Below are 11,504 nucleotides of genomic sequence, written 5' to 3' on the forward strand. Positions count from 1 at the left end.
TGGGAATTCTGAGGCCTCCCAGGGAATGGAGGAGCACTCCTGCTCCCCAGGTGTGTGAGGTTGGTGCCTCTAAGCTCTGTACCACGAGTTGTGGGTGTTCAGGAGCACCTCAAGCCCTTGCTGAACTTCAGGAGAAATGTTAAGAGTGGGTTTGAAGGGACAGCACCTAATGAACAGAGCCAAGAGGTCCAAGGTGTCTCAAACACTGTTTCTGCAGGCTGTCAGCTGCTTTGTTATGGCAATTTCAGCAATTTCCTCAATTTCTCACTGTTTTTTTTCCCCCTCCACTTTTCTGCTGTCTAGCCTCAGCTTTTGTGCACAACCAGGCAGCACAGAACGTGGTGGGGACAGAAAAACACCCAGGACTATTTATTCTTCTTTTTCTTTTTCTTTTTATGTGTTTCTAGAGGGGCTTGATGCCTTGTGAAGGCTGACCTAGAGCAGAGGCTGGACAGAGCTAAAGAATAAAGCAGGGATTTATTAAAAGGCCTCCATGGATGCACCTTGGGCAGCACAAGAGCCCAGCCAGGGCTGCACCCAAGATGAACCCAAATGGTCCCAAAATGAACCCAGGATGAACCAAAATGGTCCCAAAATGGTCCCAAGATGAACCCAAATGGTCCCAAAAGGAACCCAAGATGAACCCAAATGGTCCCAAAATGCACGAGCACTCCCGGGGTCTCTCCCTGGGCTCAGCTCTGCTCCATGTGCACATTGCAGTTCAGTGTCCAATCCCAGCTGCAGCCCCTGCAGTCCCATCCTTGTTTTTCTCTCTCCAGCCCACGGGGTTTGTGCTCTTGGGCTGAGATTTGGATCATTTGTCCTTGGTCCCCAGCTAGAGCAGGAATTGTTTTGTCTCCCTGCTCTGTGTAGAGAGCTCACCATCCCCTGATGTGAACCCAGACCCACACACTGAAGCAGCACAGAACCTGAAAAATAGAAAAACTAAACCTGAGGCAGCAGGCTGAGGAGCCCTGGCGTGGCAGTGCAGCCCATTGTGGAGCACAAAGGCTGCAGAGAGCCTCGGTGCTGGAATCCAAATCCTGTCAGCTGCTGAGGCACAGCTCCTTTGATGACTCTGCTTGTTGAGGATAATTAGACTGGTGCAGCACAGACACACACACGGATGTCTCTATTCTTTCTGCAATTGCACAGCACATGCTGTGCATCCACGATGAGCTCTCAGTTAAAACCCAGGGTAGTGTTTTCAACTCTGAGAGTCCAAATTCACTTTCAGAAGTGACTTAAAAACAAAAAAGTGTCCTCAGGAGCTAGCAGGGTTAGCAGTTGGTATTTAAAAGCACCACATTTTTAGGAGGTTTTTAATTTTTTTTTTCCTCATGGTCTTTCAAAGAATGGAATTCCCCCCTGATTTCTGCCAGTCTCAGGGGTTTGCAGCACCCTCTGAGCACAGGCTGCTCCATAGGAAAGTGGCAGCAATAATCCAGGGATGAACTTCCAGAGGGCTTTACAAGAGGCAGAACTGTGCAGGAAACAGCCCAACACTCAGCACTGCCCAAGGTGGGAGGAGAATCAGCATTTAATGCCAACAAGGCTCCATTCAAACACGCTGGATATCTGAAATCCTTCACCTGAAATCCTGACTGCTCCCTGCCACTCTTTGTCTTCAGAATCTCATCAGTACATTTAAGCTGCCTCCTGACAGTGGTATCAGGTCTGGAGATAGGTGAAGAGAAAGCAAAAAGGACAGAAAAGATAAAACTGGGATCTGCATCCCCCCGAGCTGATAGGAAGCTTGAGAGGGAATTGCATCCTAAGGATCAAGTTTTTAACTGCCTGGGGCTTTGGCACAGAAGGCACAGAGCAATTTTTCAGGCTCCCTCGGTGACATGTGAGGTCTGGGTTGCACTTTGTGGGCTCCTCTCCTTCCTAGAGCAGAGGGTAGGATCAAGTTCAGGACCTTGGCTCCGAGACAAGGAAATCATCAGAGGGACGGAAGCCCAAGGAAATGTTTTCTTGTCACCATGTAATTTTAATACCAAAACAAACCAAGTACTCAGGGACCAGGAAACTCCCTGACATCTCTGTCAGCGTTTGCCAAGTCAGACAGCCTTGAAAACCACATCCCAGCAATGCAGGGAATGCTGGCTGAGCCGGGACCTCTTTGCACATGGTGATGCTGCTCCAACACTCGAACAGCAGATCCCAGTGAAGTGTGGGGTGTGCAGCCACTACAAAGGAGTTTGCTTTTTGTTTTCCTCCCTGAACACACACACGAGTTCGTTCTCTGGGCCAGCAAGTCCTGCAGGGACTCCCTGACCTTGGCTGAGCAATCTTTGTGCAGGGGTGCTCTGCCCTTAAACTCTTTCCTCAGATGTTTGTGGCAGAAAAGTTTTCTCCGTGGATATCAGCCCTGAATATCTGATTGTTCCAGGGCTCCCAGCCATCAGGTTTGATTAATGGCACTTCTGTGTCCATTTGATTAATGGCACTTCTGTGTCCAGCATCCTGAATCACTGAGCTAACACCAAGCACTGCTGCTGCCATTATCATTTTACAGGGTGATCTTATCACAGGAATGTCTCCTTTCCCTTTGATAAGAGGTTTCCCTCCCTCTGAAAATGCTGTACCATGTCATGGAAATAGTTGTTCTATTAAGTCTTGCATGAATGGACTGAAACTCCACAGATTCAGGTGCAAGTCTCAGCCTAACTGTAGATTTGATCTCTGTGCCTTAGTTTTCAGAACACACAGTGGAAATAAAGAGCCCTCTGTGGCTGATCACTTTAAATCTCTAAAGTAAGGAACTGTCTCATGGAGATCCCCCCACCCCAAACACACTGGAACCCCTGGCATGGAACAACCTGAGTCCTGCAGGAGTCATCTCAGTCCCACAGCTGAGATCTGCAGTAAAACCAGTGGAAAAAAAATTAAAAAATTAAAATCCATGTGCAGAGCAGCCAGGGACTGAGTCCCTAATGGATGTTTCTGCAGCCTTTCCCAGAGCACTCCCTGGCAGCTGCTGCCTTATCTCCCTGCCCTGTCCTGCAGACCTGTTGGATCCCCTCCAGACAGATGGACAGAACAGTTCTGAGCCTCAGGGCTGACCCAGGAACGGCCAAACACAAACCAGAGCAGCTCAGGGCTCAGACTGCTCCAGTCCCATCCCCTAAACCCTGACACAGAGGGGCACAGAGCTGAGCGCAGGGAACCAGGGCCCTGTGCAAGTGACTTCCCAAAGCAGCACCTGCACAAGTTCTCCCTCTGCCAGCACTTGGAAACAGGTCACAAACCCTTCCTAGGCACCTCCTGCTCACAAATGTCCTCGGGCAGGACTGCAAATGGAAGCATTTTGCTCTGATGCTTTCCCTGCCACACAACCCACGTCTCAGTGATCAGCACAGACACAGCTCGAGGGGAAGCTTTTCCCTAAGCCCCTGTGGCTACAACACCTGCATTTTCCATTCAAGATTCCCTCCAGCACTGCTGAACTTGGAAATCCCTTTCAATGGAGCCTCCCAAGCTGCTGCTTCCAGCAACATTTCTGTCCATCAGCTCCTTCCCTTGGGATGGGGTTTCCCTCCACGCCCTGGGCCAGCACCAGGCACCGGGAATCAGGAAGATCCTTCACATTTATTTCCCAGAAAAACCCTGGGAATCAGGAAAATCCTTCACATTTATTTCCCAGAAAAAAACTGGGAATCAGGAAAATCCTTCCAATTTGTTTCCCAGAAATATACTGGGTATCAGGAAAATCCTTCACATTTGTTTCCCTGGAAAATCCTTCCCATTTATTTCCCAGAAAAACCCTGGGAATCAGGAAAATCCTTCACATTTGTTTCCCTGGAAAATCCTTCCCATTTGTTTCCCAGAAAAACCCTGGGAATAAGGAAAATCCTTCAAATGCCTGGGCTCAAGTGGGACTTCTTGGGGCTGGTTTTGGGCTGGGTCTCTGCAGCAGGATGAGTTTCAGCCAGGAGTATCTGCAGAAAACAAACACCCTGAAGGCAGAGCTGGGAAGGAAGGGAAGCCACTTGAAAATTGAGAATGATGAGCAGCACTTCTCTTGCAGGCAGTCACTTCCCAAATCCAGCTCCAAGCCCAGAGGAAGGAGTGACTCCAGCCTTGCTGTGCTGAAATCCTGCATGTTGCTAAGTCTGTTACTAAGCAAAACATGTCTTAGCAGGCTGAAAATCCCTTTGAAAACACCAGAGAGGCTTTTACTGTTTGTAAACGGGATCTGAGCTTCATTTCTTCCACAATAACGAAACCTTTAATATTTGTAAATTCTCCTCGTTTCTGAGAAGGCAAATCCAAGTCTGGTTTTACCCAGGTCCAGGGGAATTAAATCCTCCTCATGGACACAGAGTTAAACCCTCTTCCAGGCCCAGATGAGGGGAGGGAAGATCCATTTAGTTTTGGAAAGCTTTGCCACCTGTGTCATCTCTTCTGCTTATCAGAGACAGCAGTGACAGAAAAAGCACAATATCTCTAATTTAAGTGATTTACCCAGCCTGAGTAATGGCAGGGACCAGGGAATTATCTTCATTTTCTTGGGCCTGGATCTCCTCTGAAAGAGCATCTCAGAGCTGTGCCTTGAGTTCAGAATTGTATACAGCAGCTGAAACATCTTGAATTTTATACATTTATACATCCATGCATTACATCCATTTCTACATCCATTCTGTGAACCCAGAATTAAAACAAAGAAAGCAGGATCAATTCTTTTTCCTCATGCTAGAACTTTCTGGTTTTGAGGATGTTTTTTTAAAGGCTGACATGAAACTTTTAAAACTTGCAGATTCTGGAGCCACATTGATTTCTGCACCATGCAGGATAAATAAGTTTCAATAATTCAAGTTTGGTCAAAGGTCTTCTTCCATCCTGAATGAAACTGCAGTCCATCACTGATTTTTTTTTCAATTTTAGCCTTTTATAGACACATTATGGATTTTTTTTTAATTGCTTCTACAGGCATAGGAGTTGTAAGTGATCCCCTGTGGTTTTGATGGCCTGTAAATTACTTTGTGCTTTTCTTCTCTCTGCTCTCAGGCATTACAAACAATAGTGAGAGGTGCTGGCAGGCAGATTGGATGACAATTAGGTGGAACCACTGATGGGAAATTCATAACAAGATGATAAATAATATTTTAGGGCAACTGGGAACTAACATTTGTATGAAATCTCTTTCTGGAAGACTCCTCCTGTTGTGTTTAGGGCACTGAAGCACTGGGGGTTTGATTAGGCCTTTGTGTGAACAAGGGTAAAATGTTTTTCTTGGTGCCCAAATTGCAAAATGGGAATTACAACCTCACCTTTGCCTTCCTTGCTTGCTTCAATCAGAAACTCCTGGGGATAGGGACAGCCTGTGGGTCCAGACAGTACGTAATCTAATGGGCTAATTGCAAAATAAAATAATAATAATAATGGCTGTGTGCTGGCAAGAGCCAGCAGGGCAGAGCAGCAGCTGGTGCTGAGGGCTCAGAGGGATGACACACTGTGCTCAGGTAGAACCTTCCAGAAGTGCTTTCACCTTCACCCTGTGAATCACAGGAGCCCTGAACTGCAGCTGGTGCTGGGAAGAAGGAAAACAGACAGACCTGTGCCAAAAAACTCTTCAGAGGGCGGAACCTCAAAGTGTCAGTGTGAGCTGGGGGATGCTGCAGATCCATTAACTGCAGGATTGTCTCAGCTCAGAGAGGAAGGACACGTCCTTTGATGGCCCTTCACCCCAGTCCCCCACAAACCACCCGTGGGATGGACAAATAAAGGGTTTTTAGGAACCCCATGGCAGTTTGGCACTTGCTGACATCCCCTCTTGGCTCCCCTGCCTCAGCCCAACTTCTGCCTCAACTGAGCCATCAGCAACACCTGGAAATCACATTTAACCTTTCACCTTTGATGATTTTAGCACACACAGGGTAAAGCTGGAAGCCAGGCAATGTGAGCTCTGCCCATATCACCCTGGAAATGCAGATTCCAGCTCAGCCCCGTGCCCGTGGCCCTGCCTGAGGTGCCCCTCTCTGTCCCCTGCTGTCCCCAGCTGCAGCCCAGAGCCAGGAGGCAGCGATGGTATTTTGTGACATGCCTGACAGACTTGTCTGACAACTTGGAGGTTTGTTTTGCATAAGCCACCCAAACAGATGGTCACCACTTTTAAGTACCAGCCTCGTGTTTGTGTGCACAGAGCTGAAATCCCATTTCAGTGAATTCCCATTTCACTGAATTCCCTTTTCAGTGAATTCCCATTTCAGTGAATTCCCATTTCACTGAATTCCCATTTCACTGAATTCCCTTTTCAGTGAATTCCCATTTCACTGAATTCCCATTTCACTGAATTCCCTGCTGGAGCTGTGGCTTTGGGGCAGCAAACAGAGGTGGGAGAGTTTTGGGGGAAAACTCACAAGTGCTTTAAGGCTACTTCTCCTTACCATCTCAGGAGGAGATGATGATTTTTTTGTTTTTTACTCTCCTTACCATCTCTGGAGGGGGATGATGATTTTATGTCACTGGCATCTTGGTGTTCTCCTTCCCACTTCCAGAGAAATGCTGAGAGTTAAAAAGCACTCTCTGGACCTTTAGGAAATGTCATTTTCCCATGCACTCCTCCCTCTCAAACTCCCAAACCTGTGCTCCATCCACATCCTACCCTTGGTGGCACCTCTTGGATTTTATTTGGTTTATTTCCATGTTGCTTTTTGTCTGAATTTTAATGATGAATTATTTGTAGCACTTCCAGCAGGGTGGAACAGGAGCACTCGCTGCTCCTTCAGATGGGATGAGTGGAGCCTGTCCCAGCAGAGAGCTGAGCTCTCACACTGGGTTATCCTGAACACACGACAGCTTTACCCACCTGCCTGGCTGCTTTTCCAATAGATACTTTTTGCATTTATGGGTATTTTGCCCATTTTTCTGGTTTGCTCCCTGTGTTTAACCTTCTCTGCTCTGCTGAATTGTCACACAGGGTTATCCTGAACTCAAGGCAGCTTTACCCACCTGCCTGGCTGCTTCTCCAGTAAGTACTTTTTGAATTTATGGATATTTTGCCCATTTTTCTGGCTTGCCCCCTGTGTTTAACCATCTCTGCCCTGCGTGATGAAGCTCTGAGTGCATTTTACCAAATGCCAGCTCTTTTGGGCAGGAGTGTGACCCATAGACACAGTTCCTGAGCCAGGTAAGAGCAGGGCTGCCTGGCAGCCTTGATGGCACTGTTGTGCAGGTAAGAACCACTTTCATTCATAGGATCAAGCTGATTTTTTTTTTAAATTCCAGCTCCTCTGAAAGATACACATCTTTTTTTCCCCAACCATCTTTTCTTCCAGCCGAGCTCAGCATGAAGTCACCGCTCTGCCCTGCTCTTCATTTGCATTCACTGTGTCTAAAAGCTGCGAGCTGATCTCAGTAGATAACTGACAGCCAGAAGGAGTGCAAAGCAGCACCGTGGAAAACAAAAATAAGATTTCCTGCATGTGCTGGTGGATCCGTGCAATCCCACGAATCCACAAGGAACATATGCCCTTAAACTGCATGTGCCTGTCTATATTTATATATAAAAAACCCAAAACTGTGACAAGACAGGCTGCAAAACCCCGGAGTTCTGATGGGTTTCAACAACAAACGGAAAACTTAGGGAGATCAAGGAACCATCCCGATCCCCCCGATTTCATCTGCATCCCAAAGCGAGCTGTCCCACCTCAGGAGCCACTGTTCCCTCATTAAGTCATCATTAGTTTGCAGCCTGATTAATTTAAAGGAGAAGCACACGCAGGGAGGTCACACCAGGGCGTGAACTGGGCAACAAAAACCGAACCACTTCGGGCTGCGGCTGGAAATCTGCTGCTCTGCTGCTTTATGGTGACTTGTACACGGATTAAAGAAAATCCCCCGGGTGTCCGAGCTAAAGCAATTTCACTTTAGGTGGCAAAAACTGCCTCACTGGCCATCCCGAACTTCGGGACAGGCGGGATGCGGGATGCGGAGTGCCCGGGGCTCCTGCCTGGCCGGGGGAGGCGAGCGGAGCATCCCGAGGGTCCTACAGCATCCCCTGCCCCGGGAGAGCATTCCCTGCCCCGGGAGAGCATTCCCTGCTCCGGGAGAGCATCCCCTGCCCCGGGAGAGCATTCCCTGCTCTGAGAGAGCATTCCCTGCTCCGGGAGAGCATCCCCTGCCCCGGGAGAGCATTCCCTGCTCTGGGACAGCATTCCCTGCCCCGGGAGAGCATTCCCTGCCTCGGGAGAGCATCCCCTGCCCCGGGAGAGCATTCCCTGCTCTGAGAGAGCATCCCCTGCCCCGGGAGAGCATTCCCTGCCTCGGGAGAGCATTCCCTGCTCCGGGAGAGCATCCCCTGCCCCGGGAGAGCATTCCCTGCTCTGGGACAGCATTCCCTGCCCCGGGAGAGCATTCCCTGCTCTGAGAGAGCATTCCCTGCCCCGGGAGAGCATTCCCTGCCCCGGCAGAGCATTCCCTGCCCCGGGAGAGCATTCCCTGCCCCGGCAGAGCATCCTCTGCTCCAGGAGAGCATTCCCTGCTCTGAGAGAGCATCCCCTGCTGCCAGCAGAGCATTCCCGGCTGTCCGGGCGGTTCCGAGAGCTCATCCCCAGGCCGATCCCCCCCAGCCCGGGACAGCATCGCGCCGCTTCCCCGGCCGGCCCGGCAGCGCATCCCCCCGGCTCTGGGAGCGCATCCCCCGCTTCCCTGGCTGCTCCGAGCAGGCATCTCCGGGCCGCTCCGGCAGCGCATCCCCTGCAGCCGGGGAAGCATCCCCGCGCTGTCCGGGAGCGCATTTCCCTCTCGGCAGAGCATCTCCTTGCTCCGGCACAGCATCCCCCGCTGTCCGGGCCGCTCCGGCACAGCATCCCCCTGCTCCGGGAGCGCATCCCCCCTCTCCGGGAGCGCATCCCCCCTGCTCCCGGAGCTCATCCCCCCTCTCCGTGAGCGCATCCCCCTCTCCAGCAGAGCATCCCCCTGCTCCAGGAGCGCATCCCCCCTCTCCAGGAGCGCATCCCCCCTCTCCGGGAGCGCATCCCCCCTCTCCGGGAGTGCATCCCCCTGCTCCAGGAGCTCATCCCCCTCTCCGGCAGAGCATCCCCGCCTCTTCCCGGGCTGGCTCCCCGGCTCCCCGGCGCTCCCTCCCCGCGTCCGGCCCCGCGCCGCTCCGGAGCGGCGGAGCCGAGCGGCGCCCGCCTCTCCCCGCTCCGCCAAGCGCCAGAAAAGAGCAGCAAAGCCCCGCGGGGGGCAGCGACTCACGCCCGAGCTTTGGGGAAGCCCATGGAGAGCAGGATCTCCAGCGACGAGCCATGTCTGACGGTGCCGGCGCGGTGCTGGCGGCTCCGGCGCGGGATGACTTTGCTGTAGAGCTCCTCCCGGGCGGCCATGGCGAGCTGGGCCATCAGCGCGCTGCCATCGCCGCCCGCGCACGGCCATGCACGCCGCGGGCTCGGGGACAGCGCCGGGGACAGCCACACGCAGGGGAGCCGCGACGACACCGCCCACGGGCAGCGCACGGAGGGAGGGAGGAGGGAGGGGAAGGGAGGGGAGGGATGCGGGGAGAGCGGCCGGGGTGCCCCCGCCCCGCCGAGGGTGGGTGGGGGATGCGCGGGAGCGGGCGGGAGGAATGAAGGTTTCCTTTAAAAAAAAAAAAAAAATTTAAAAAAAATTAAAAAATTAAAAGAAAGCACGTGCACGCGCGGTTGTTTTGGGTTTTTGCTGCTTATTTTGGTTTTTTGCTGCTTGTGTTTTTTTTTTTTGTTGTTTGGCCTTTAATATGGTTATGTTTATTTATTTATATGTTTATTTATTTATTTATTTGCCCGTATCAGAAATATATTATTTACTAAAATATTTGTTCGTTTATTTTTGTGTATTTTATTTGTTTGTTAATTTATTTATTTATATATATAAATTCTTTCTCTCCTTCCTTCCTTCCTTCCTTCCTTCCTTCCTTCCTTCCTTCCTTCCTTCCTTCCTTCCTTCCTTCCTTCCTTCCTTCCTTCCTTCCTTCCTTCCTTCCTTCCTTCCTTCCTTCCTTCCTTCCTTCCTTCCTTCCTTCCTTCCTTCCTTCCTTCCTTCCTTCCTTCCTTCCTTCCTTCCTTCCTTCCTTCCTTCCTTCCTTCCTTCCTTCCTTCCTTCCTTCCTTCCTTCCTTCCTTCCTTCCTTCCTTCCTTCCTTCCTTCCTTCCTTCCTTCCTTCCTTCCTTCCTTCCTTCCTTCCTTCCTTCCTTCCTTCCTTCCTTCCTTCCTTCCTTCCTTCCTTCCTTCCTCCCTCCCTCCCTCCCTCCCTCCCTCCCTCCCTCCCTCCCTCCCTCCCTTCCTCCCTTCCTCCTCCTCTCTGTGATCCCAACCAAACTCAACTTGGTCAGGCCAAGGTCAGGCCTCTCCGGGTCTCCCTCTGCCACTTCCACTCCCATGGGTTGGGTTGGGTAGGGTTGGAACAACCCAAACTCAAATCTCACCCCATCACACCTCCCACTGTCCCAGGCTGCTCCAGCCCTGTCCAGCCTGGCCTTGGGCACTGCCAGGGATCCAGGGGCAGCCACAGCTGCTCTGGGAATTCCATCCCAGTCCCTCCCCACCCTGCCAGGGAACAATTCCCAATTCCCAGTATCCCATCCATCCCTGTCCTCTGGCAGTGGGAGCCATTCCCTGTGTCCTGTCCCCCCATCCTTGTCCCCAGTCCCTCTGCAGCTCTCCTGGAGCCCCTTCAGGCCCTGAAGGGGCTCTGAGCTCTCCCTGGATCCTTCCCTTCTCCAGGGGAACATTCCCAGCTCTCCCAGCCTGGCTCCGGCCCTGCAGCAGCCCTGTGGGTTCCTCTGGGCTCTCTCCAGCAGCTCCACTCAAAGTTCTTTGTGCTTCACCTGGACGTGGCTCGAGGCAGAAGAAAGAGCTGTGCTCCAAAATTTTTGCCTCCCCGTTGTGTTCCCAGCAGCTCTGCTCCCCTCCCTGCAGTTCCCGTGGGCTGGGTGGGACAGATATTCCTGCTTTTCTCCTCATTCTCTTTCAATTCATCCTCCTCATCCTTCTCCTTTGCCTTTTTTTTTTTTCTTTTTTTCCCTGACTTTCCCTTTTTTCCACTTTTCCTTTCACTTTTAAGGCCAGGCAGATCCTGCTCCTGCAGGCCCAGCGGAGAGCAGCCTGAAACCCCAGCCCTGCCAGCAAATAAAAACCCCTGAAGAGGCATTTTTAAAAATAGTTTATGTTGGGGAAGGAAATCAATACTGGCAATGACAAATCTATCACTGCAGTTGTTATTATTCGCATTAGGGAAAACCAACAGCCCATTTCCATTTTGTTGTATCAATGAAGGGGAGAAAAATAATTCCCCTCACAGCTCCCTGCTCGTTGGCCTCCTGTGCCAGGTGATTTTATCCCCAGGGAAAAGCCATTCCCAAACCGAGGAGGTCACAGGAATTCCAGCTCCAGAGAGACACAGCACAAAAATCCAACACCAAACTAAAGAAGTGCTTCTTGTTCCTCGCTTAAAATCACTTTTAACTCCTCAGATGTTGCTGAGGTTCTTTAATTTGCCCCCACGATTAATTGGCAAGG

The 11,504-nt window shown here is 51.1% G+C and overlaps 1 protein-coding gene across 2 annotated transcripts in view; it reads right to left on the minus strand.

Annotated features, from left to right (window-relative positions):
- The window catches only part of UBASH3B (ubiquitin associated and SH3 domain containing B), a 68,289-nt gene extending 58,817 nt beyond the window's left edge, over positions 1 to 9,472 (minus strand). Inside the window, exon 1 of one of the 2 annotated variants that reach the window (XM_064397589.1) lies at positions 9,208 to 9,472. In XM_064397589.1, the coding sequence (XP_064253659.1) occupies positions 9,208 to 9,350 (143 nt within the window). In that variant the 5' untranslated portion in view covers positions 9,351 to 9,472. The remainder of the gene's footprint in view (positions 1 to 9,207) is intronic. The other variant, XM_064397590.1, reaches the window with a different exon arrangement.
- Positions 9,473 to 11,504: the final 2,032 nt, after the last annotated feature.

The sequence above is a fragment of the Passer domesticus genome, chromosome 23, assembly GCF_036417665.1.
Source record: "Passer domesticus isolate bPasDom1 chromosome 23, bPasDom1.hap1, whole genome shotgun sequence".
In the NCBI taxonomy this organism is placed as follows: domain Eukaryota; kingdom Metazoa; phylum Chordata; class Aves; order Passeriformes; family Passeridae; genus Passer; species Passer domesticus.